The 27,787-nt window shown below is 45.4% G+C and overlaps 1 protein-coding gene across 23 annotated transcripts in view; it reads right to left on the bottom strand.

Moving 5' to 3' along the window:
* PUM1 (pumilio RNA binding family member 1) overlaps positions 1–25,838 on the bottom strand; it is a 143,105-nt gene extending 117,267 nt beyond the window's left edge. For 19 of the 23 annotated variants that reach the window (XM_023219388.2, XM_023219390.2, XM_023219401.2 and 16 more), the window contains exons 1-2: positions 25,670–25,838; positions 18,926–19,299 (exon numbers count right to left, since the gene is read on the bottom strand). In XM_023219388.2, the coding sequence (XP_023075156.1) occupies positions 18,926–19,288 (363 nt within the window). In that variant the 5' untranslated portion in view covers positions 19,289–19,299; positions 25,670–25,838. Of the gene's footprint in view, positions 1–15,453; positions 16,472–18,925; positions 19,300–25,669 lie in introns of those variants that run through there. The other 4 variants (XM_023219406.2, XM_023219407.2, XM_023219409.2 and 1 more) reach the window with 2 other exon arrangements.
* Between the last annotated feature and the right edge of the window lie 1,949 nt (positions 25,839–27,787).

Here is a 27,787-nt window from a genome sequence, read left to right as displayed (position 1 = left end):
CATGGTAATGAGTGAGTTCTCACTCCATTAATTCACACAACAGCTGGCTGTTTAAAAGTGCCTGGAACCTCTTCTCTCTCCAGCTCCCTCTCTGACCATGTGATACATGTGCTCCCACTGTGCCTTCTGCCATGAGTAAAAGTGTCCTGAGGCCTCAGCAGATGCTGAACCTTACTTCCTGTACGGTTCTGCAAAACTGAGACAAATAAACCTCTTTTTGTTATAAACTGCCCAGTCTCCTATATTCCTTTATAGCAACATGAAATGGACTAACATACTTTTTTCTTTTTTTGAGACGGAGTCTCGCTCTGTCGCCCAAGCTGGAGTGCAGTGGCGTGACCTCAGCTCACTGCAAGCTCCGCCTCCCGGGTTCACGCCATTCTCCTGCCTCAGCCTCCCGAGTAGCTGGGACTCAAGGCGCCTGCCACCTCACCTGGCTAGTTTTTTGTATTTTTTTTAGTAGAGACGGGGTTTCACCATCTTAGCCAGGATGGTCTCGATCTCCTGACCTCGTGATCTGCCCGTCTCCGCCTCCCAAAATGCTGGGATTACAGGCTTGAGCCACCACGCTCGGCCTAACATACTTTTTAAAAAATGAGAATAAAAATGTGCATACAGTACTGGGTGGTTCAAATCATGTAAAAATATTAGAACACTTCCAGGACAAAGCGTATGATTACTCGTTATTACTTCTAGATACAGAAAGGAAACACTTAATACTAAAATAAAATTATTTCTAGGCCAGGCCCAGTGGCTCACGCCTATAATCCCAGGACTTTGGGAGGCCGAGGCAGGTGGATCATCTAAGGTCAGGAGTTCGAGACCAGCTTGGTCAACATGGTTGGAATCCTATCTCTACTAAAACTACAAAATTAGCCAAGCGTGATGGTGCATCCCTGTAACCCCAGCTACTCGGGAGACTGAGGCATGAGAATCGCTTGAATCCACGAGGCAGAGGTTGCAGTGAGCCGAGATTGCGCCACTGCACTCTAGCCTGGGCAACAGAGCGAGACCCTGTATCAGAAAAACAAATAAATAATAAATAATAAATAAATGAAATGAAATAAAGTAAAATTACCTCTAGATCTCATTGAATACACCCAACCTATTTCAGCAACCTATATTCAACAGATCTACTAACATTTTTAAAAATCAAAAGAGAGATAATTAATGTAAAGGACAGCACTTCACTGGGGGAAAAAAGCTAAATAATTTCGATTTCCAAGGTCTTTTCTAACATCAAAACTCCACAGGAAATGTATCAACCATCTGCTTTCATTCAAAATGGCAGACCAAGCTCTTAACAGATGGTATAAAGTTTGTCTTTTTTATAACTGTTTGAAATTCAGAAAATACAAAATGTACAAGAGCAAAGCATACTACCTGTAATCTCTTCATGCATACAAATATAAATATTTTGCAGTACTTTCTTCCAGTCCTTAATCCATGTACATCACTTTTAAGGGATACACTGAGCTTAAAGACCATTTTCTTAAAAGACAAGGTCTTGCTCTGTGGCCCAGGCTGAAGTGCAGTGGCACAATGTCGGTTCATTGCAGCCTCCACCTCCAGGAGCCAAGCCATCACAGGCATGCACCAGCTAATTTTTCTTTTTTTTTTTCAGTAGTGACAGGGTTTCTCCATGTTGGCCAAGCTGGTCTCGAATTCCTGACCTCAGGTGATCCACTCGCCTCATGTGCTGGGATTACAGGCATGAGCCACCACGCGTGGCCAGAAACAATTATCTTTGTAATTCCCTCCTCTCTTTATGAAACTAAGTTTCTCCAAAGGAACAACACATGAAAAACTAAGTTTCTCCAAAGGAACAACACATGAATTTCATTGTTTTGCATTCCACAAGGCTTCTGACCCTTAAAAGTGGTATCTCCCTAATTTGGGACAACTAGGGGGTAGGGGAAGCAATTTGACTCAATAAACTCTAACAAATTAAAGAACATTTCTTTTTTTTTTTTTTTTGAGATGGAGTTTTGCTCTTGTTGCCCAGGCTGGAGTGCAATGGCGCGATCTCAGCTCACCACAACATCCGCCTCCAGGGTTCAAGTGATTTTCCTGCCTCAGTCACCTGAGTACCTGAGATTACAGGCACCCGCCACCATGCCCGGCTAATTTTTTTTTTTTTTGGTATTTTTGTAGAAATGGGGTTTCGCCATGTTGGCCAGGCTGGTCTTTAACTCCTGACCTCAGGTGATCCACCTGCCTCAGCCTCCCAAATTGCTGGGATTACAGAGAACATTTCTTAATAATTAACACCCAATTTGGTGCTTTTAAATACATACAATAACCAAGACTAGGTTAATGAACTGTCCCCTTGTTAAAATTCTTAGGGAACTTGCTTTAATAAAGAAAAGTTGTTATCAGCAGATCAACTGTATATCCATTGCATCTAAAGAGTTTACAGAGCTCACTGAAAACACCTGTTCTCTACAGTTTACGCACTCCTCTTTCCAGAGTTGTAAACAAGTTTATTTACAGTGTTCGCCTGCAAATACTTCCTTCATAGAGAAAAGAAAGTAGTCATAAGGCCCAGTAAAATGCGTGGTTTGGAAACATTTCAAATCCATAGTGCAAGTTGTACATAAACTAATCCTTCCATCCCCCATTTCTAACGAGCACTGGCCCTAGTGAAGAAATTTGTCATTTTTGTACCTATACATTACAAATTTACGCACTGTCAAATCTGGGAAATGAAAGCATGTCTACAGAAAAACACCTGAACACAAATGTTCATAGCAGCATTATCCATAATAGCAAAAAAAAAAAAGAAAAAAGGTCCATCAACTGATAAATGGATAAATCAAATGTGGCAGATCTATACAATGAAATATTATACATAAATAAAAGGAAATGATGTGCTGATAAATGCTACATAAAACATAGATGAACCCTTAAAACATTATGCTAAGTGAAAGAAGGCAGTCACAAAACACGATTCATTTATGTCCAGAATAGGCAAACAAAGAGACAGAAGTGGACTGGTGGTTGCCTAAGAGTGGGGAGTGATGGCTACTGGGTAAAGGATTTTTGGGGTAATGCAAATATTCTAAAATTAATGACTATGATACCTGCACAACTATGAATACACTAAAAACTACTGAATTATACACTTTTTTTTTAAAGATGGAGTCTTGCTATTGTCGCCCAGGCTATAGTGCAATTGCACGATTTCAGCTCACTGCAAGCTCTGCCTCAGCCTCCAGCCCAGCTAATTTTTGTTGGGTTTTTTGTGTGTGTTTTGTTTTGTTTTGTTTGAGACGGAGTCTAGCTCTGTCACCCAGGCTGGAGTGCAGTGGCACGATCTCAGCTCACTGTGACCTCTGCCTCCCGGATTCAAGCAATTCTCCTGCCTCAGCCTCCTGAGTACCTGGGATTAAAGGCATGCACCACCATGCCCGGCTAATGTTTGTATTTTTAGTAGAGACGGAGTTTCACATGTTGGTCAGACTGGTCTCAATCTCCTGATCTCGTTATCCACTCACCTCGGCCTCCCAAAGTGCTGGGATTACAAGCGTGAGCCTCCGCGCCCGGCCTTCTTTTTTTTTTTATTTTTTAAGTAGAGATGGGGTTTTACCATGTTGTCCAGGCTATTCTCAAACTCCTGACCTCAGGTGATCCCCCTGCCTCAGCCTCCCAAAGTGCTGGATTACAGGAGTGAGCTACCACGCCCAGCCAGAATTATACACTTTAAATGGAAAAACTACATATCTGTAAAGCTGACTTTTTTTTTTTTTTGAGATGAAGTCGTCACCCAGGCTGGAGTGCAGTGGTACGACCTCAGTTCACTGCAACCTCTGCCCCAACCGGGTTCAAGCGATTCTCCTCCCTCAGCCTCTCGAGTAGTTGCAATTACAAGCACCCACCCCCACATCCCGCTAATTTATTTTTTGTATTTTCAGTAGAGACAGGGTTTCACCATGATGGCTAGGCAGGTCTCGAACTCGTGGCCTCAGATAAGCCACCCACCTCAGCCTCCCGAAGTGCTGGGATTTACAGGCTTGAGTCACCACACCCAGTCAAAGCTGCTATTTTAAAAAATCTTTAACAGGCCAGGTATGGTGGCTCATACCTGTAATACCAGCACTTTGGGAGGTCAAGGCAGGGGAACTGCTGGAGGCCAGAAGTTCAAGACAAGCCTGGGCAACATGAGACCCCACTTGTACAAAAGAATAATAATAATTAATGAATAAAAATAAATTTAAAAACATTTAGCGGGCCAGGCGCGGTGACTCAAGCCTGTAATCCTAGCACTTTGGGAGGCCGAGATGGGTGGATCACGAGAGGTCAGGAGATGGAGACCATCCTGGCAAACAGGGTGAAACCCCATCTCTACTAAAAAAATACAAAAAACAAACTAGCCGGGCGAGGTGGCGGGCGCCTGTAGTCCCAGCTACTCGGGAGGCTGAGGCAGGAGAATGGCGTAAACCCGGGAGGCAGAGCTTGCAGTGAGCTAAGATCCGGCCACTGCACTCCAGCCTGGGCGACAGAGTGAGACTCCGTCTGCAAAAAAAAAAAAAAAAAAATTAAAAAAAAAAAAAACATTTAGGGCCCCCAATTTCCACAAACCTACAACAATTTTCCTGATGAGACTCATAAAAATATTAAGAAAGGTACTTCAACCATAAAAGAGCACTTGCTAATAGCAATAAACAGACAAATCCACATCTACTAAATCTAGTAAAACCATTAATAAGCCATCAACAAAAATCAATAGTTCAGGCTGAGCCTGGCGACTCACACCTGTAATCCCAACACTTCGGTAGGCTGAGGCGTGCAGATCACTTGAGGCCAGGAGTTCAAGACCAGCCTGGTCAACATGGCGAAACCCACTCTCGCCAAGTAACTAAAAATACAAAAATTAGCTACTCGGGAGCCCAAGGCAGGAGAATCGCTTGAACTCAGAAGGCGGAGATTGCAGTGAGCTGAGATCGCGCCACTACACTCCAGCCTGGGTGACAGAATAAGACTCTGTCTCAAAATAATTTAAAACAAAAAACAAAAAAGGGCCGGGGGCGGTGGCTCATGCCTGTAATCCCAGCACTTTGGGAGGCCAAGATGGCAGATCACCTGAGGTTGGGAGGTTGGAACCAGCCTCACCAAGGAGAAACCCCATCTCTATTAAAAATACAAAATTAGCCAGGTGTGGTGGCACATGCGTGCAATCACAGCTACTTGGGAGGCTGAGGCATGAGAATTGCTTGAACCCAGGAGGCAGAGGTTGCAGGGAGCTGAGATCGTGCCACTGCACTCCAGCCTGGGAAACAAGAGCGAAACTTCGTCTCAAAACAAAACAAACAAAAATCAAGTTTTCAAAAAATATTACACAAAAAAACATGCAGAGCATTCCTCTAAAGAAGTCTAATAACTGCAGGGGTTTTTTTGCTTTTTGGGGTTTTTTTTTTGAGACAGAGTCTTGTTCTGTTGCCCAGGCTGGAGTGCAGCGGCACAATCTTGGCTCACTGCAACTTCCGCTTCCCAGGTTCAAGCGATTCTCCTGCCTCAGCCTCCTGAGTAGCTGGGATTACAGGCGCCCGCCACCACACACAGCATGTTGGTCAGGCTGGTCTCGAACTCCTGACCTCATTATCTGCCCACCTCCACCTCCCAAAGTGCTGGGATTACAGGCATGAGCCACCGTGCATGGCCCAACTACAAGTACCAACACATGTACACCATTCAGGGCCAAGTTCTTTAACCAAATTCCTAAGTATTAAAGTTACCCAACCTATTGCCAATCACTGACCCCACCACTTCTTACATGGAGGTCTAAGACTATATTCACAGCAGTCCACGCGCAGTGCCTCACGCCTGTAACCTCAGCACTTTGGGAGGCTAAGGCGGGCAGACCATAAGATCAGGAGTTCAAAAACCAGCCTGGCCAACATAGTGAAATCCCATCTCTACTAAAAATACAAAAAGTAGCCAGGCATGGTGGTGCACACCCGTAGTCCCAGCTACTCAGGAGGCTGAAGCAGTAGACTCACTTGAACCCAGGAGGCGGAAGTTGTGGTGAGCCAAGATCGCACCATTGCACTCCAGCCTGGGTGACAGAGTGAGACCCAATCTCAAAAAAAGATTATATTCACAGCAAGGAGCAAAATGCCAGGGCAGCCAACAACTACACACTGAGCTGAAGCCACAGTGCTACTATGGCTCTTTACAATATCCAGAAGTCAAAGAAACTGAATGTAAAAAACAAAAAGGGGATCAGAAATCTCTCAAAAGGAAAAAAAAAAAAGATGATTTACCCTACCCTCAGGACTTCAGCACTGACTCCTCTCCTGGCATTATGTTGTCAGTTCTTTCATCCTGCATGAATGTTTAAGTCCTTTCACAAGAGTGAATAACTAGATTGCTAATTTTTAAAGTATTCTTTCCACATACCCAGAAACCTAATTTTGTACTCAGGCTTAGCCTGCAGAGTATTCAGCTAATGCTGTTGCCTGAGAGAAAATGGGCACATGCACCAAAGATATGTGTGTCTTCTGAAAATACAGAAAGATGTGATGAAAAACAAGTAATAACACCCTACTGGCTGGGCGCAGCGGCTCACTCCTGTAATCCCAGCACTTTGTGAGGTGGAGGTGGGTGATCACCTCAGGTCAGGTGTTCAAGATCATCCTGGCTGACATGGTGAAACCCCATCTCTACTAAAAGTACAAAAATTAGCTGGGTTTAGTGGCACATGCCTGTAACCCCAGCTACTGGGGAGGCTGAGGCAGGAGAACGGCTTGAACCCAGGAGGTGGAGGTTGCAGTGAGCCGAGATCACACCACTGCACTATACAGCCTGGGTGACAAGAGTAAGGCTCCGTTTAAAAAAATTTTTAAAGGCCAGGGGCAGTGGCTCACGCCTGTAATACCAGCACTTTGTGGAGGCCGAGGCTGGCAGATCACAAGGTCAGAGACCATGCTGGCTAACACGGTGAAACCCTGTCTCTACTAAAAATACAAAAATTAGCCGGGTGTGGTGGCAGGTACCTATGTAGTCCCAGCTACTCGGGAGGCTGAGGCAGGAGAATGGCATGAACCCAGAAGGCAGTGCTTGCAGTGACCCAGAGCTTGCAGTGAGCCAAGATCGCATCACTGCATTCCAGCTTGGGCGACAGAGGGAGACTCTGTCTCAAAAAAATAAAATAAAATAAAATAAATAAATAAAATAAAAATCTTACTACTTTACAGTTTAGAAAGCACTGCAACCACATCTATAACTGAAATTCAAAATACAACGCTTCCTAACTGCTGATTTTTCCTCTAAGTAAGAATCTCACAATTCATTATGCTTTCCTCTTCTCTACAGCCACCAGGACCATCAAAGTACTCTTTATTTATTTATTTTATTTTATTTTTTTTTGAGACAGTGTCTCGCTCTGTTGCCCAGGCTGGAGTGCAACGGTGAGATCCTGGCTCATTGCAACCTCTGCCTCCCAGGTTCAACGAATTCTTCTGCCTCAGTCTCCCAAGTAGCTGGGACTACAGGCGCGTGCCACTACACCTGGCTAATTTTTTGTATTTTTAGTACAGACGGGGTTTCACTGTGTTAGCCAGGACGGTCTCGATCTCCTGATCTTGTGATCCGCCTGCCTCAGCCTCCCAAAGTGCTGGGATTACAGGCTTGAGCCACCGTGCCCGGCCCATCAGGGTAAATTCTACAACCCATTATTCTGGTACATATATCTAACTTTACCCCAATTTATGTTCCTATCATGACCTTTTATTCCCATGGTCACATCTCACTACCACCTATCATATAACTTTTACTAATTTCACATCAAAAACCTTTTGAAGTCAGGCACAGTGGCTCGCACCTGTAATCCTAGCACTTTGGGAGGCTGAGGTGGGTGGATCACCTGAGGTCAGGAGTTCAAGACCAGCCTGGTCAATATGGCAAAATCCCGCCTCTACCAAAAATACAAAAATGAGCTGGGCATGACGGCGCACGCCATTAATCCCAGCTACTCAGGAGGCTGAGGCAGGAGAATCACTCAAACCCTGGAGGAGGAGGTTGCAGTGAGCCGACATAGTGCCACTGCACTCCAGCCTGGGTGACAGTGAGACTCTGTCTTAAAAAATAAAAAAAATAAAAAAAATAAAAAAACTTGCCAGGGGCGGTAGCTCATGCCTATAATCCCAGCTCTCTGGGAGGCCGAGGCAGGTGGATCACTTGAGGTCAGGAGTTCGAGATCAGCCTGGCCAACATGGTGAAATCCTGTCTCTACCAAAAACAGAAAAAGTAGCTGGGCATGGTGGCACATGCTTATAATCCCAGCTACTCAGGAAGTTAAGGCACAAGAACTGCTTGAACCCGGGAGGCAGAGGTTGCAGTGAGCCGAGATCAAGCAACTACACATCAGCCTGGGCAACAGAGCAAGACTCTGTCGTGTCCAAAAACAAATTAGCAGGGCATGGTAGCGGACACATATAATCCCAGTTGCTCGGGAGGCTGAAGCAGGAGAACTGCTTGAACCCAGGAGGTGGAGGTTGCAGTGATCTGAGATCCTGCCACTTCTCTCCAGCCTAGGTGAATGGATGGAACTCCATCTCAAAAAAATAAAAATAAAAACTTTTAAAATTAAAGAAGGTAAAGAGATACATCACAAATATCTCTACAAACTGCCATTTCAGAGGCATATACAATCAAGTACCATTCGGCATTAGAGAAGAGCATCTGACTGAACCTTTTTTTTTTTTTTTTTGAGATGGAGTCTTGCTCTGTCACCCAGGCTGGAGTGCAGTGGTGTGATCTCAGCTCACTGCAACCTCTGCCTCCCAGGTTCAAGCGATTCTCCTGCCTCAGCCTCCCAAGTAGCTGGGACCACAGGCACCCGCCACCACGCCTGGATAATTCTTGTATTTTTTAGTAGAGATTCACCCACCTCGGCCTCCCAAAGTGCTGGGATTACAGGCATGAGCCAATCGCGACCGGCTGAACTTCTTTTGTTTATACTGGAACAAGGTAATTCTTAAAGTTATAATCAGGCTAGGTTAAAGTTATAGTCAGGCCGGGCTCTATGGCTCACACCTTTAATCCCAGTACTTTGGGAGGCCAAGGCAGGAGGATTGCTTGAGGCCAGGAGTTTAAAACCAGCCTGGACAACATAGCGAAACCCTGTCCCTACTAAAAGTACAAAAATTAGCTGGGCATGGTGGCACAACCCTATAATCCCAGCTACTCAGAAGGCTGAGGCACCAGATCACTTGAACCCAGGCGGCAGAGGTTGCAGTGAGCCAGCCCAGATAGTGCCAGTGGGTGACAAAGTAAGACTCTGTCTCAAGAAAAAAAAAAAGTTATAGTTGAAGAAGGCCTGCTGATGATTCTTTTGACCAAATACATAATGTTAAGCCTTGTGAATTCTGAGTATAATGAAAAGGCTCTAAGAGTACATGCCTAAGAGAAACAAAATATGAAAGACGGATTATTCAGCTTTGACATGTTAACTAAATGCTACTAGCACAAATGCTAAGGCACTCTACCCAGAAAGACAAGATTCATTGTCTAAGAGAGTCCATTAGCAGATACAACAGAAAGACATTTCTAGGAATGTCGAGACTCCCCAGTTTGGGAAATACTTGGGCTCCCTCCCAGTTTAACACAGTAGTTCCTATTAATTACAAGGTATAAAAATTAACCGGAGCTCTTTCCTTTTGCCTCATTGCTCTCCTGAGAGCAAGATGGGTCACCAGCAGCTCTACTGGAGCCACTCACAAAAATTCAGCCAGTGGCCGGGCGCGGTGACTCAAGCCTGTAATCCCAGCACTTTGGGAGGCCCAGACGGGCGGATCACGAGGTCAGGAGATGGAGACCATCCTGGCTAACACAGTGAAACCCCGTCTCTACTAAAAAATACGAAAAAACTAGCCGGGCGAGGTGGCGGGTGCCTGTAGTCCCAGCTACTCGGGAGGCTGAGGCAGGAGAATGGCGTGAACCCGGGAGGCGGAGCTTGCAGTGAGCTGAGATCCGGCCACTGCACTCCAGCCTGGACGACAGAGCGAGACTCCGTCTCAAAAAAAAACAAAAAACAAAAAAAAGTCAGCCAGGGTTCTCTCTCTTGTTGTATATGCTCAGACCAGCAAGATCTGATCCAAATTACGGCCTCAATATGCCCCATCAGTGTTTCCGTCAGTAAGCGAAGAAAATGGGTTCATTAAGTTGGGCTGCATTAAGTTGGATGAAGTGATCTTCCTTGAATGGATTATTCAAGGCATCCACCCAATGAAAGAAACCATGGTAGCTCTTTTTCTAATATACAATAAAAATAAAATTTTTAAAACCCTTCAGGAAAAAAGATTAACAGCACTGAAGAGTGAGACTGGTTGACACGTCAGGGGTGGGTGTCAGAATATCATTGTAAGATGGCCATACCAAGTGAAAGAGAGAAGGTACAAGTGGAGTCAAAATATATTCATCCACTGAATTTTTTTTTTTTTTTGGGTTGGGGATGGTGTTTCGCTCTTGTTGCCCAGACTAGAGTGCAATGGCACGATCTCCACTCACTGCAACCTCTACCTCCCGGGTTCAAGCAATTCTCCTGCCGCAGCCACCCAAGTAGCTGGGATTACAGGCGTGTGCCACCACGCCCCACTAATTTTGTATTTTTAGTAGAGATGGGGTTTCTCCACGTTGGTCAGGCCTGTCTCAAACTCCTGACCTCAGGTGATCCGCCTGCCTTTGCCTCCCAAAGTGTTGGGATTACAGGCATGAGCCACCGCACCCAGCCTCATCCACTGAGTTTTGCCTGGCTCTCTGGAATTATCTCCCATAGGCAGTCAATGTATGGTGAATACGACATATCCTAGTGCTAAAAGAGTGCAAGCAAAGTGGGTAAACTCAGTGGAATTGTCCTCCAAATTTCCCTTCCCCCAGGGCAGAGCTTCTACCTATCTCTGTCCCTCATAATCTAGTACAGAGGCTACAGTTCAGCCCATCGACTTTAAATTTTTTGCCCTATTTCATCAACCACTTTATCTATCCCACATCAGTTTACACAGAAAACAGATTTCACAATACAAGAATAAAACACTCTCAAGTCAAAGACTTGATCTTCGGCTTTTAGTAATGAAATTTTCAATGTCATTCAGGAAAAAAAAAATCTAAAGGTATAAAAATTACTGACAAACTAAGTTTTTTTTTTTTTTTTTTTTTAAACGGAGTCTTGCTCTATTGTCCAGGCTGGAGTGCAGTGGCACGATCTCGGCTCACTGCAAGCTCCACCTCCCAGGTTCATGCCATTCTCCTGCCTCAGCCTCCCGAGTAGCTTGGACTACAGGTGCCCGCCACCACACCCGGCTAATTTGTTGTATTTTTAGTAGAGATGGGGTTTCACCGTGTTAGCCAGGATGGTCTCGATCTCCTGATCTCGGGATCTGCCCGCCTCGGCTTCCCAAAGTGCTGGGATTACAGGCGTGAGCCACTGTGCCCAGACCAAAATAAGTAACATTTTTAAATAGACAACTCATTTGGGTGAGAAGATGTGTTTTCTAGTGTTTCCTAGTTTTTGTTTTTTATAATTTCCTTTTTTGCATTCTTTTTCTTTTTTCTTTTTTTTTTCAAAGAGACAGGATCTCACTCTCACACAGGCTGGAGTGCCTGAACTCCCTGGGCTCAAGCGATCCTCCCGCCTCAGCTTCCTAAGTAGGACTATAGGCATATGCCACCATGCCCAGCTAATTTTTTTCCTTTTTATTGCAGAGACTGTGTCTCACTATATTGCCCAGGCTGGTCTCAAACTCCTGGCCTCAAGCAATCCTCCTGACTCAGCCTCCTGAGTATCTGGGATTAGAGGCAGGAGCCAACGTACCCAGCTTTGTTTTCTAGTATTTTGCTCCATACCCATTATCTCTCTTTTTTTTTTTTTTTTTTGAGACAGAGTCTTGCTCTGTCGCCCAGGCTGGAGTGCAGGGGTGCGATCTTGGCTCACTACAACCTCTGCCCTGACTCCCAGGTTAGAGCAATTCTCATGCCTCAGCCTTTCAAGCAGCTGCAATTACAGTAACGCACCACGACGCCTGGCTAGTTTTTGTATTTTTAGTAGAGACGGGGTTTCACCATGTTGCCCAGGTTGGTCTCGAACTCCTGGCCTCAAGTGATCCGCCCACCTCGGTCTCCCAAAGTGCTGGGATTACAGGCACAAGCCACCACACCTGGCCCAATATCCATCATCTTTTTTCTTTTTTTTTGAGACAGAGTTTCCCTGTCACCCAGGCTGGAGTGCAGTGGCGGGATCTCGGCTCACTGCAACCTCTGCCCCCCCAGATTCAAGTGATTTTCCTGCCTCAGCCTCCTGAGTAGCTGGGATTACAGGCACGCACCACCACATCTGGCTAATTTTTGTATTTTTGGTAGAGATGAGGTTTCACCATGTTGGCTGGTCTCAAACGCCTGACCTCATGATCCGCCTGCCTCAGCCTCCCAAAGGGCCGGGATTACAGGTGTGAGCCACCATGCCCGGTCCGCATTATCTAATTGTACACTATGGGTATAATTTTACAGGCAAAACAAAAAAATTTTTTTTTCATGAGACTTCTTTCCCTCACTTCCCTCCAAAGACCTCAATTTGGCCCAAAAATGAGGGCTCTGAAGTTTCTACCTGTACCAGATACAACAATTTTATGTATTATACCAAATGATGTTTATATTATTAAAGTAGAAAAAAAGAAAAATACAGAAAGACCGTAAAGAGCTTGCATGTTTTAGGCCAGGAATGGTGGCTCACGCCTGTAATCCCAGCACTTTGGGAGGCTGAGGCGGGCGGATCACCTGAGGTCAGGAGCTCGAGACCAGCTGGGCAACATGGTGAAACCCCATCTCTACAATAGAAAAAAAAAAAAAAAATTAGCCGGGCATGATGGCGGTTGCCTGTAATCCCAGCTACTCAGGAGGCTGAGGCAGGAGATTCACTTGAACCTAAGAGGCAGAGGCTGCAGTGAGCCAAGATTGAGCCACTGAACTCTAGCCTGGGCAACAGAGTGAGACTCCATCTCAACAAAAAAAAGAGAGGAGGCCGGGCGCGGTGGCTCAAGCCTGTAATCCCAGCACTTTGGGAGGCTGAGACGGGAGGATCACGAGGTCAGGAGATGGAGACCATCCTGGCTAATATGGTGAAACCCCGTCTCTACTAAAAAAAAATACAAAAAACTAGCCGGGCGAGGTGGCGGGCACCTGTAGTCCCACCTACTCGGGAGGCTGAGGCAGGAGAATGGCGTAAACCCGGGAGGCGGAGCTTGCAGTGAGCCGAGATCCGGCCACTGCACTCCAGCCCGGGCGACAGAGAGAGACTCCGTCTCAAAAAAAATAAAAAATAAAAATAAATAAATAAATAAAAAGAGAGGAAAACTCAACCACTAAGAGGATTTGCTACATCAAACAGGAAAATCCTAACTTCAAAAGGGCTTCACGTGGGCTCAAGTAATCCTCCTACCTCAGTCCTCCAAGTAGCTGGGACCACAGGCACAGCGCCACCATGCCTGGCTAATTTCTGTGTATTTTGTAGAGACGAGATATCACCATGTTGTCCAGGCTGTTCTGGAACTCCTGGGAGCTCAAACCATCCATCCTCCTCGGCCTCCCAAAGTGCTGGGATTACAGGTGTGAGCCACTGCATCCAGCCAAAAGATGAAAAACTTTTCAATGTAAGTATACCAGTGGGTCAGGAATGGTGGCTCATGCCTATAATCTCAGCACTTTGGGAGGCTGAGGCGGGCAGATCACCTGAGGTCAGGAGTTTGAAACTAGCCTGGCCAACAAGGTAAAGCTCGTCTCTACGAAAAATACAAAATTAGCCAGGCATGGTGGTGCACACTTGTAGTCCCAGCTACTGGGGAGACTGAGGCAGGAGAATCACTTGAACCCAGGAGGGTTGCAATGAGCCGAGATCGCACCACTGCACTCTAGCCTGGACTACAGAGCGAGACTTTATCTCAGAAAAAAAAGGGGAGTTTGAGACCAGCCTGAGCATGGTGAAACTCCATCTTTACAAAAAACACAAAGACGATCTAGGCGTCGTGGCGTGCGCCTGTGGTTCCAGCAAAGGCAGGCTAAGGCAGAAGAATCGCTGGAGCCGGGGAGGCAGAGGTTGCAGTGAGCCTAGATGGTGCCCATTGCACTCCAGCCTGGGCAACAGGAGCGAAACCCTGTCTCAATAAATAAAAAGAAAAAAGTGTAAAAGCGATTGCTCTTAAAAGGGAGTACTTATGAGAGAAAAAGTACCTGACATGATAAGGAGTTCCCCTCACTCCAACACTATTGGCATCACAGCCTGTGATATTCTCTACTTCACTAGTTCACTGGTGAAAGCATCTTGCCAATTTGATCTTAAACTTTGTTCCATTATGGCCAAAGGGCCATTAAAAAAAAAAAAAGGTCCAGTGGTAGGGCAGAATGAGCTGGCAATAGGATCACTTTATATTGAGTCATTCTGTCTCTACAGAGATAAGTTTCCATCCACATTACCACTTAGAACACATATGTAATAAAAAACAGAGCTGAAGAAAAATGGACTTTACCATTACTGCTTTTGGGAGCTGGGGGGAAGTACTCCTGCAGTTATAGGAAAATGGTCAACATTTGTATTCATCTCATTATTAAGTTTACGATCTCTGAATTTCAAGCAAAATTATGGCAAAACAATTCTTTGGCCCTGTAATGTGCCACTTGGTTGCATAGTTTTGTCTGGTTTATCTTGCCTAGGCAAGCAGAAATAGATCTAGAACATGGACACTGGAATCAAAGACTGATTTCAAAACCCAGGTATTGGCCGGGCACGGTGGCTCAAGCCTGTAATCCCAGCACTTTGGGAGGCCGAGACGGGCGGATCACGAGGTCACGAGATCGAGACCATGCTGGCTAACACAGTGAAACCCCGTCTCTACTAAAAAAAAACCCAAAAAACTTAGCCGGGCGAGGTGGCGGGCGCCTGTAGTCCCAGCTACTCGGGAGGCTGAGGCAGGAGAATGGCGTAAACCTGGGAGGCAGAGCTTGCAGTGAGCTGAGATCCGGCCACTGAGCTCCAGCCTGGGTGACAGAGTGAGACTCCGTCTCAAAAAAAAAAAAAGAAAAAGAAAAAAAAACCCAGGTATTACCTGGTAACAAAGGCTCAGTTTCTCACTTTTCAAAAAAGGATATTTATCTCCTTCACAGGATTGCTGAAAGGATTAAATACAGGAAATACAATAGCCCAATGCCTAGAACATAATAAATGTTTCCATTATCATCAGTGGTTCTCAACCTCTTTTCCACTCTGGCCCGCATGACAGATCAGGCACCCTCTTACACCTCCTATCAGTAACAGTGGCTAATAAGGGCAGAGATTCTCCACCTAGAGATGTGCCCCTTTGCTCTTCAATTATACTACCCTCACCACAGCTGCCTATCCAAGTGGCCTCTACCTGTTGCCATGTGTTTCCCAGCAGGATGGCTGAGCTGTAAGATCCACTCCTTTACCTGAGCGCAAAACTGAAGAACCTCTGGTCTTCCCTCATTCAATCAACACGAAAGTTTCATAATACCTCCTGGAAAAGGGGCATGAAAAACACAAGTCTCTGATCTAGAATAGTTCAGTCCAGAAGGTGAGAACAACACTAAAACCAGTACAATACACTATAATGACTACAGAAAAGTAATCTGTGGGTGGTCCACAACTGCAACATACCAACTACCCTGAGTTCCCCAACGTTGTTCACTATTTCATGTGTCCAGCCCAAAGAATTGTGTTGTAATGATGAATGCCAATTCCAAGGTCACTGGTTTAGGCCACCTGGGTGGGAAACAGGTTTTGCCATTTACTATTATTAACTCAAGTTTGCTAACTGACCTGGATAAAACTGCTCAGTAAGTCAGATGTGATTCCTTATGATAGGGCTCAGTGTAAGACAGAAGCCTTCAATAAACGCTTGTTAACTTGCACAGCAATAATCAGATCTTAGAGCTCTGCCAAGGACTGACCTAGAGTTTGATTTGCTCACCTAGCAAAAACAGGCCAGGCACCTTGACTCTCCTTTCAGTTTTCACCCATCAGTCTATCATTAGGAAACACAATAAAAGATCTTATAGATCTTTGTTACAGATTTTAAAACACCAATGTTTATGATTTTTAAATAACGTTTAGCCAAATAGTACAGAGATTACAGGGTTTGTTTTTGCCCCCTACACAGATGCCACCCAAATTAAATACCTCCTACCTTGATCTCGCGCTACATGTAGAGCTGCCTACAGTACACACCTAGATATTCTGCTTCTACCTCAAACTCAACAGGTGTACTATCAAATGTAATCACCGTGTCCCAAACCAGAGCCACTCTGCACTTTTCCTCCATTACTTCATCTTTCCAGGATATAAGATTTCTAATTCAATCACCAAATTCTGTGCATATCTTCATCCCAAAGAAAGAGAAAATCTTTTTTTTTTTTTCTGGAGACAAGAGTTTCGCTCTTGTCACTCAGGCTGGAGTGCAATGGTGTGATCTCTGCTCACTGCTGGGTTCAAGCGATTCTCCTGCCTCAGCCTCCTGAGGAGCTGGGATTACAGGTGTGCACCACCAAGCCAGGCTAATTTTTTTGTATTGTTAGTAGAGACGGGGTTTCACCATGTTGGCCAGGCTGGTCCTGAACTCCTAACCTCAGGTGATCCACCTGCCCTTGACCTCCCAGTGTTGGGATTACAGGCATGAGCCACCACACCCAGCCAAAAATCTTCTCTTTTTTCGTTTTTTTTTTTTTTTTTTTGAGACAGTGTCTCACTCTGTTGCCCAGGCTGAAGTGCAGTGGCATGATTTCTGTTCACTGCAACCTCTGCCACCCAGGCTCAAGCAATCCTTCCACCTCAGGCTCCCAAGTAGCTGGGACCACAGGTATGTGCCACCACACCCAGTTAATTTTTTACTTTATTTTTTTGAGATGGAGTTTCACCCGTTGCCCAGGTTGGAGCGCAATGGCAAGATCTCAGCTCACTGCAAACTCCCTGTCCCGGTTCAAGTGACTCTCCTGCCTCAGCCTCCCAAGAAGCTGCGATTACAGGCATGCGCCACCATGCCTGGCTAATTTTTGCATTTTTAGTAGAGACGGGGTTTCACCATGTTGGTCAGGCTGGTCTCGAACTCCTGACCTGAGGTGATCCACCCACCTTGGCCTCCCAAAGTGCTGAGATTACAGGCGTGAGCCACTGCACCCAGCCTGTCTTTGTTTCTACTACGGTAAAGAAGTGGCCAGGTGCAGTGGCTCACACTTGTAATCCCAGCACTCAAGGTGGGTAGATCACTTTGAGCCCAGGAGTTTGAGACCAGTCTGGCCAACATGGCAAAACCCCGTCTCTATAAAAAATACAAAAAGTAGCCAGGTGTGGTGTTGCACACCTGTAGTCCCAGTTACTCAGGAGGCTGAGGTGGGAGGATCACTTGAACCAGGGAGGCTGTGGTTGCAGTGAGCCAAGATCACATCACCACACTCCAGCCTGGATGACAGAGCCAGACCCTGCCTCAAAAAAAAAAAAAAAGGCTGGGCGCAGTGGCTCACACCTGTAATCCCAGCACTTTGGGAGGCTGAGGCATGTGGATCACTTGAAGTCAGCAGTTCAAGACCAGACTGGCCAACATGGTGAAACCCCCTCTCTACTAAAAATACAAAAATTAGCCAGGCGTGGAGGTGGGTGTCTGTAATCTCACTCGGGAGGGTGAGGCAGGAGAACTGCTTCAACCTGGGACGGGGAAGCTGCAGTGAGCTGAGATGGCGCCACTGCACTCCAGACTGGGCGACAGAGCGAGACTCCGTCTCAAAAAAAAAAAAAAACGAGAAAAAACTATGGTTCACTTTTGGGGGGTTCAGAGTAAGTATAATAAATTCAGACTTGCAGGTATGTTTGTACCTGATTTTTTCTGAAGTAAAACAGAAGGATTAGAGTCCTAATGAAAAATGTCAGTTCTCGCTAATCAGTACTCACATGGGTGACACAAAATGAATCTTTCCCAATTCAACCTACACCCAATTTCAGAGAGTACCCTGATCAAAACAGTCTAATCTTTTGGTTGGTCACTATCAACAAGTCAGGAAACATGATCAGGCTAACCTCTCTTCTCAGTAAAATATGCTATGATTCCCACTTTGGTTTTAGATTTATAAGACTAAACATGCTAAAATTAAAAACTAAACAATAACAAGAGGACAAAGGTGGTTAAAACCTAAAAGCCACAACTACTGCTCTCTGACACAATATATCAGTCCCATTTCAAATAAATTTCACTTGAGCAGCTGATGTTATCAACTTCCCCTACTTTCAACTACAATATCTTAAAATCAAGTCACCCACACCCAAGAGAAAAGATTCAAAAATATGTATCTGTCCTATAAACAACCCCAGCAGTTCTTATATCAATAGTAAAAAAAAGTATCCTTTGTTCTAAAAAAAGTGTTCTTAAAAATGCATTGTATAGGCCAGGCGTGGGTGGCTCACAACTGTAGTCCCAGCACTTTGGGAGGCCGAAGCCGGCAGATCACTTGAGGTCAGGAGTTCAAGGCCAGCCTGGCCAACATGGTGAAACCCCATTTCTACTGAAAATACAAAATCAGCCAGGCATGGTGGTGCAACGCCTCTAGTCCCAGCTACTCAGGAGGCTGAGGCAGGAGAATTGCTTGAACCTGGGAGGCGGCGGATGCAGTGAGACGAGATTGGGTGACTGCACTCCAGCCTGGGTGACAGAGCAAGACTCCATCTCGAATGAATGAATGAAGTGGCTATTTACTATTTAGCACCAGAATGATAAATGACCCAGTAACAGTATTACAACGATCAACCTTTAAAACAAGTAACTGTTTGTACCAAATGAAATGAGCAATTTAAGTTTTTAAAGATATTCATTGAAAGCAGATATCCTAAGTGGACAGTGATTATAAAGGAATGTCAAAATAGTGAACTTTTTTTTACCTGATGTTCTGCATGAATGTTATCCCCAGTAGGCCATCGATGTTTGCTATTATTATAGCCGCCTCCTCCACTTCCTCCTCCCCCAAGCTGCTCACCATGCTGCCTCTGAAAGAAGTAGTCCACCATAGCGTCGTCCTGGGAACGGCCTGCAACTCCTATGGATCCTGGGACAGGGCTGGAGTGAGTCCCAGCTGCAAGAGCCTGATTTGCAGCTGGTTGTGGCTGCGCTTGCGACCCTGTTCCAGATGTCAAAACAACAGGCATGTTGGGATTAGCTGGTTCTTGAGGGTGATGTTTCAGGTGGGGGCTGAAAGAGTCCTGCCAAAGCACTGCTTTTCTCTTCAAGACACATGCAACGCTCATTCCACCAACACCTAAGGACAAACAGGTTACAAATGTTTAATATTTGCATCTCTTGAAACATACAATACATCAAGATAAAAACATGAATCCCACATCTTTTGCAATAAATAAATGTCATTGGTGGCATGCTCTCTGGCACGGTATTGAGATTAGAACTCAATACTACAACTTCAGGGAAGTTTATATTGTTAACCAACATGTTAGACTTCTATCAATCTACCCAACTTATTTATACCTCAAACGAACTGACAGTTTCTACAATAACAAAAGCTTTTTTTTTTTTTTTTTGAGACAGAGTTTTGCCCTTGTTGCCCAGGCTGAGATGCAATGATGTGATCTCAGCTCACTGCAACCTCCGCCTCCTAGATTCAAGCGATTCTTCTGCCTCAGCCTCCGGAGTAGCTGGTACTACAGGCACCCACCACCACAGCCGGCTAATTTTTTGTATTTTTAGTAGAGATGGGTTTAATCATGTTGGCTAAGATGGTCTTGAACTCCCGACCTCAGGTGATCTGCCCGCCTCGGCCTCCCAAAGTGCTGAGATTACAGGCGTGAGCCTCCGCGCCCAGCCCCAAAAGCCTTTTTAAAACTATCACAACTTCGGCTGGGTATGGTGGCTCATGCCTGTAATCCCAGCACTTTGGGAGGCCGAGGTGGGTGGATCACCTGACGTCGGGAGTTCGAAACCAGTCTGGCCAACATGGTGAAACCCTGTCTCTACTAAAAATATAAAAAATCAGCCAGGCATGGTGCTGGGTGCCTATAATCCCAGCTACTCGGGAGGCTGAGGCAGGAGAATAGCTTGAATCCAGGAGGCAAAGGTTGCAGTGAGCCGAGATCGCGCCACTGCACTCCAGCCTGGGTGACAGAGTGAGACTCTGTCTCAAAAAATTAAATAAATAAATAAATAAATCACAACTTTACAGCTGGAGCAGACATATGCTAATAAGTAAACAAAAGCCTAAACCCATATATAATTAGCAATGGCTCAGCTTGTCTAATTTGAAAGGATCCCTTAAAGTGTCCAACATACTGGCCAGGCGCGGTGGCTCAAGCCTGTAATCCCAGCACTTTGGGAGGCCGAGAGGGGCGAATCACAAGGTCAGGAACACAAGACCATCCTGGCTAAGACGGGCGAATCACAAGGTCAGGAACACAAGACCATCCTGGCTAACATGGTGAAACCCCATCTCTACTAAAAAATACAAAAAACTAACCGGGCAAGGTGGTGGGCACCTGTAGTCTCAGCTACTCAGGAGGCTGAGGCAGGAGAATGGCATAAACCCGGGAGGTGGAGCTTGCAGTGAGCTCAGATCCGGCCACTGCACTCCAGCTGGGGCGAGAGAGCGAGACTCCGTCTCAAAAAAAAAAAAAAAAAAAGTGCCCAACATATTGGCCGGGTGAGGTGGCTCATGCCTATAATCCCAACACTTTGGAGGCCAAGGAGGGTATATTACTTGAGGTCAGGAGTTCGAGACCAGCATGGCCAACATTATGAAACCCCATCTCTACTGGAAATACAAAAATTAGCTGGGTGTGGTGGTACATACTTCCCAGCTACTTGGGAGGCTAAGGCAAGAGAATCATTTCAACTCGGGAGGCGGAGGTTGCAGTGAGCCAAATTCGCACCACTGCACTTCAGCCTGGGCAACAAATCAAGGCTCTATCTCATTAAAAAAAGAAAAGAAAAAACCTACAATATACTGACAGGATACTCCTTAAAGAAACAATAAGACCCTCTGACCAAGAACAGCAGCAGAATGCTCTTAGCCTAAGCCCTCTCCTCAGTTGTCACTGATTTTTAAAAGCATCAATATTTTTACCAGTAACTTACAACTATTAATTGTAATTGCATTATGCCATTAGTACTTCAACTACTATAAACAGGATGAAACCAAACCAAATTTAAACACTTTATATTATAGAAAGCCTCACTACAGGCTGGGCACGGTGGCTCACTCCTGTCATCCCAGCACCTTTGGAGACTTAGGCAGGGAGAATTGCTTGAGCCAGGAGCTGAAGACCAGCCTGGGCAATACCGTGAGACCCCCATCTCTATTACTTTATTAAGAAATAAGGCTCTAAGAAGGCCAGTGGAGGCCGGGCATGGTGGCTTATGCCTGTAATCCCAGCACTTTGGAAGGCTGAGGCAGGCAGATCATGAGGTCAGGAGATCAAGACCATCCTGGCTAACATGGTGAAACCCTGTCTCTACTGAAAACACAAAAATTAGCCAGGCATGGTGGCACACGCCTGTAATCCCAGCTACTCAGGAGGCTGAGGCAGGAGAATCACTTGAACCAGGGAGGTGGAGGTTGCAGTGAGCCGAGATCGTGCCATTGTGCTCCAGCCTGGGTGACAGAGCGAGACTCTGTCTCAAAAAAAAGACAAATAAAATAAAATAAATAATTTTTTAATTATTAAAAGAAAAAAAGAAAGCCTCACTATAAAAACCAGAAGCCTCAGCTGGGTGTGGTGGCTCACACCTACAATCCCAGCACTTTGGGACGCTGAGGTGGGCAGATAGCTTGAGCCCAGGAGTTCAAGACCAGCCTGAGCAACATAGCAAGACCTATCTCTACTAAAAATAATTAGCCAGGCATGGTGGCATGTGCCTATAGTCCCAGCTACTCGGGAGGCTTAGGTGAGTGGATCATTTGAGCACAGGAGTGGGAGGTTGCACATCCGCTTGGGCGAGAGTGAGATCCTGTCTCAAAAACGAACAAACAAACAAAAAACAGAAGCTTCAACACGGTAATAGTGTAACAAATATATCACAGACATTGTCTCATCACAAAAGCACTGAAAGGTAGCCATTATTATTTCTATTTTACAAATGAAAACACTAAGGTACAGGAGGAAAATGTGGTGTGTCCAAGGCCATTCAACTAGGAAGTAGCGGAGAAAGGATCCAAACCCTAATCTGTTTCCAAGCTTACTTCTTTCTACTAACCCCTTGCAGAGTAACTCAACAGTATCTCTCACTTGTATCCTCTGGAAGACCAACAAAGAATCCCTGAAATGTTACTATGAAAGGTTAAAGTTACTTAAAATCAAAAAGGACATCTGTATTTAAGATAGAACACTTACCAGCCTGTGGGTGCTTTTAAAAAATGCTACAAAGTGTCCGGGCGCAGTGGCTTATGCCGGTAATCCCAGCACTTTGGGAGGCAGAGGCAGGCGCATCACCAGGTCAGAATTCGAGACCAGCCTGGCCTATATGCTGAAACCCCGTTTCTACTAAAAATATAAAAATTAGCCAGGTGTGGTGGCACGTGCCTGTAGTCCCAGCTACTCGGGAGGCTGAGGCAGAAGAATCGCTTCAACCCAGGAGGCGGAGGTTGCAGTGAGCCGAGATCCAGCCACTGCACTCCAGCCTGGGCAACAGAGTGAGACTCCATCTTAAAAAAAAATGAAAATAAAAAACCTACAGAGTAAATAAATCAGTTACCAATTAGGACACACCTGTCCACAGCCACCAGTCTAATTTCAAAGCCATCAGCCTAACAGTCTACTGCTACAAATGCCTTATCTCTCCTCCCAACCCCCACTGTGATGCTTCAAAAACAAATTTGTAACAAATCTACTATCTCTCTGTTGCATAAATAAACCTTCTGATAAAGTAGCATTTGCTTCTCACAAGTAAATTCATGTTCTGAAGCCAGCCTAAGAAGACACAATGGAATTTGTAATTTGTTTAAAGCCTAATTTGGAAATGCCTAGTCTAGCTTAAGAAATCCAATCCATCAGAACCTTAGCAGGGTACTGGAGTAGCCTAACCCAGACACTAATTCATGCTCAAGTATCAAACCAAAAAGTCATAGCCCTGTTTCACTATCGGTCTTTCAAAAATGCAAACCAGCCTAATGCCTCCCTGTTTGGTTTTTTAAAGAATTCATTACTCTCTTAGTACCAATACTAGACGGTCCCATTTTGTTCGAAAAGGAAACTCCATCTAACAATCTTTGTTCTAGAGAAGGCCAAGGGTTCCAAAACCCAAGTTCTGCCACTAAACCAACAACCTGTTTCCTCATCTAGAAAATGAAAGAAATCCTTCCTCTATGACTCTCAATGTTTTGGGTTTTTCTTAATGAAAATGAGATACATGTAAAAGTTTTTGGTAAATTTAAAGTCATCGTGCTTAAGACTCTTAGAATTTAGTTAAGGCAATGGAACTCCGGTCCCTAACAGAATTCCTAAAACAGCAAATGCAATCTTTTCTGAAATAAAAAGCCTTCTCAAAATAGTTATCTAGGAGGGTGAGAGAAGGATAATGAGATTACCTAAGGAGGACAATGTACAATATTTCAGTGATGGACCCACAAAAAGTCCTGACTTCACCACTACGCAATACACCCAAGTACAAATTACACTTGAACCTCACAAATTATACAAATAAAAATTTTTAAAAGAAACAATAGTTATCTAACAAAGATATCCACATAAAAGAGGAGTTTATCACTGAAGCACACTAAACACAACTTCATTCTAAAAGGAACGGGGGGAAGGAAAGACTCCTATAAAAATGTTCAAACAAAACAATCGGCTTTTGTAAAGCTATCTGTATGCCCTAAGACTTCCTGCTTTACCTAAAGAGGCAAGGCAGTTTCTCAAACCAGAGAAAACCTGGTAGGACAGTTTCAAAGTGAGCAAATACCTAAGCAATTAACATGTATCTAGGGTAGTTTTGTAATATTTTGGCAAATACGGCACAAAAATTAAAAACTCAGTATCCTAAGTATCAGAAAAGCTCACTAAAAACTTAGGTGTAGCATTTAAAATGTGATTTTTTTTACAAATGACTCCTTATAAGTACTTTGAGCAACTAGAAGCGCTCAGTCTAGCTTTCAAGTGTTTACAAAGTTTTTTAAAATATCACTAATTGAGTTGAATTCAAAGGAACACGGTTCAATCTATTTCCATGGCTCACCTTTTACTAAAATGCTTAGTGGTTTAAAAGGTGTTTATTTTTACCACACTTAACAAACATTCTGTGGTCATAAATTTATTTTAAAGCAGTTCATCTCAAACCTAAACAAATTCCAACTTCAAAAAGCTGTGGCCTTGAACAAAATGAATTGTGGCTAAAGCAAAACACTAACTCAAAGTTCAGAATCCGGAGAGCGTTTCCAAAGAGCCCAGATAAAAAATCAACAGCCCCCGAGTGTTTTATAAAGTTAAAATTAGCAATGGGTCAAAATGTTTATTTTGCTTACGAAAACTGCATCGGAAGCTACATTTCTTGAGGGTGGGCCTGTCTTGGTAAGTTTTTAGGTGCTTTCAAAAAACAAAATGCTAAGCCTATTGTTTCAGAAGTTAACTGACTTTAAAACAACCCAGGAAAAGCTTCATAAAATCTTATTCTTAATTAATCCCAGTAATAACAGGAATTGAGCAAAATGGTATCGAGGGCTGAGAACAGTGTTTTCTTAGAACAATAAAAGGTAACAATCCTTTAAGAGTTACGGGAGAATAAAGCCGCCTCTGGTAATGCTGTGTGTGGGTTTCTGGCTTTGTTTTTTCGGCGGGGGCGGGGGGGTGCTACAGGAGGGAAAAGTTACAGGAGTGTATTCCTCGCTTGACGTGGGAATGGTACTGACAAGTAAAACAAATGACCTATGTTTACCAAGCACGTTTGTGAGGACTAAAACTATCTAGGTATTGTGTATACAGATTTTCCTACAAGCAAGGGGTGAACCCCTCTTTGAGTTAAGAGATACACCAACACGGGGAGGCTCAAAGAGGAAGAACCCACCAAAAACACAAGCTCACACGGAAACAAAAGGCCACAGCACCCAGAAGCCTAAAAAGCATTCTGAAACTTCCTGATCGCCACTTCTCCACATTTAAGGCTCGCAAAGTTCCCCCACAGTGAATCTCGCCTGTGGACAAGGGCCACGGCTGCTTCTAAAGCGATTTATTGTTCCTCCTCTACCGGCGCTGCCACGGAAGCTCAAGAAGTCGAAGAAATCGGGGTGGCACAGAATTACACTCCATGGCCACACAGAAGACTCGGGGCTTCGCAAACCCATCAAAAAAAGAAACCCGAATGGCAACATCAATCTTCGGTGGTTCCCAACAGGGCCGGGCAAAAAATGTAGAGGCACGTCTACGCCCTGGGCTCGGGCCTAAACCCCCAGCATTTTCCTAGCTTCGACCCCGCTCCCCACCCCCTCCCTCCTTTGATAACAATAGGGGCCTTGCTGCTGACTCCAAAACATGTACGAGGAACAGCGAGTGAGAAGCCTCAGCCAGGGCCCCGGCGGCTTTTCCAAAGCCCTTCTCACCCCCACAACCGCTCTCAAACACCAATACGAAGGGACAATCTGCTCGCTAGGGGTCCGGAGCAGCGTTTGGGGCCGGTGGGGTGCGGATACTCACGGGCGGAGCGGTAGGATGAAGATGGATTTCAGCCCCCCGATCTTCTCTCTCCGGCGCTCTCTCTCCCCCTTACCTTTCACTCCGACAACATGGCGGCCCACTGGGGACTGGGCTAGCGCGGTGCATCCTGGGATAGGCTCCGGCCCCGGCCCCGACAGTGGCAGCGGCATGTGCGGAGAAGGCTGGCGGCTCTGGAACAGGTTGCCTGGTTGCCATGCCAACCCAGGGCCTGTGTGAACTCGGGAAACTCTCAGGCAACACAAACGCTGCGCGTGAGTGCCCGCCCGCTAGGCGAGCGCGCGCCGCCAGGGCCTAAGGCGGGGTCCCGCCGGCCAGCACCTGGAAGAACACTGCCTGGAGCTGGGCACGCGGGGTCGCGCAGGTGACGCTCGACCGAGTCTCGGACGCGCACCCTGCCCCCGCCGCGCCCTCGCAAGCTCGTCCCCGAGCACTACAGCCTGCAGGGTTCGCGGACGGTCACCCGAACGGCGCTGGCCCTGGAGGTTCAGGGTTCAAACCCCTTCTCTGCAGCTTTCTAGCTCTGTGGCCTTATTTAAATCGACCTGCCTCCATTTCCACATTTGTACAATGAAGAAGAAAGTAACCCCCACTTAACAGAATGGCCTGGAGGATTAAGTGGAATAATGTATGTCAAGTACTTAGTACAGTGCCTGGGCCTGGTAAGCGGTCCCACAACATACAGGACGAGGTGCAGTGCAGAATGAAAAATGCGGGGTCCATTGTTCAAATACTATTACGAATTTCAAGATGGCAACACCACAACATTAAACCAAGAACATGAAACTGCCCTGCTTGTAAGCACTGAATGTTAATGTTAGCTGTTATTCTATCCAGTTTCGAATATCAATGGAAATTTGGCCACTTGATGAAAGTGACTTTTCAAATCACTCGTATTTGTTAAGATATAGTCATACTATCTGTTTTTTAGTATTATTTTTTGAGACGGGGTTTCGTTCATTGTTGCCCAGGCTGGAGTGCAATGGCGTGATCTCAGCTCACTGCAATCTCCACCTCCTGGGTTCAAGCGATTCTCCCGCCTCAGCCTCCCCAGTAGCTGGGATTAGAGGCATGCACCACCACCCCCAGCTAATTTTGTATTTTTAGTAGAGACAGGGTTTCTCCATGTTGGTCAGGCTGGTCTCAAACTCCGGACTTAAGGAGATCCGCCCGCCTCAGCCTCCCAAAGTCCTGGGATTACAGGCGTGGGCCACCGTGCCTGGCCTTTAATCATACTATCTCAAACTAAACTCAAAATAGATTGAAAACAGACAAATCACAATGCTCTAAAAGACCAGAAGAAGATATGGGGGGAAGCTCTATAATTGCAGGAGGGAAAATGTTTATACTCATGAATCAAAATCAAAAGATCACAAAAGATAGAAAGAAACATAAACATCTGTACAGGAAGAGATGCCATCAACAAAGTAGAACAAATGGCTAAAAAATGTTTGCAATAATCCCAGCACTTTGGGAGGCCGAGGCCGGTGGATTACGAGGGCAAGAGATCGAGACCATCCTGGCCAATATGGTGAAACCCCATCTCTATTAAAACTACAAAAAAATTAGCTGGGCATGGTGGCGGGCACCTGTAGTCCCAGCTACTCAGGAGGCTGAGGCAGGAGAATCACTCGAACCCAGGAGGTGGAGATTGCAGTGAGCCGAGATTGTGCCACTGCACTCCAGCCTGGTGACAGAGCGAGACTCCATCTCAAGAAAAAATAAAATAAAATAAAATAAAGTAAAATAAAATAGTGAGTTTTATGGTATATGAAATATATATCAGCTGGGCATGGTAACTCATGCCTGTAATCCCAGCAATTTGGGAGGCAGAGGCGAATGGATCATGAGGTCACGAGATCGAGAACATCCTGGCCAACATCCTGCCTCTACTAAAAATACAAAAATTAGCTGGGTATGGTGGCGCACACCTGTAGTGCCAGCTACTTAGGAGGCTGAGGCAGGAGAATCACTTGAGCTTGGGAGGCAGAGGTTGCAGTGAGATGTTGCCACTGGATTCCAGCCTGGTGACAGAGCAAGGTTCAGAAAGAAAGAAGGAAGGAAGGAAGGAAGGAAGGAAGGAAGGAAGGAAGGAAGGAA

This window comes from Piliocolobus tephrosceles, chromosome 1 (genome assembly GCF_002776525.5).
Source record: "Piliocolobus tephrosceles isolate RC106 chromosome 1, ASM277652v3, whole genome shotgun sequence".
NCBI classification, from domain to species: Eukaryota; Metazoa; Chordata; class Mammalia; order Primates; family Cercopithecidae; genus Piliocolobus; species Piliocolobus tephrosceles.
This window is presented reverse-complemented; position numbering and strand designations above follow the sequence as displayed.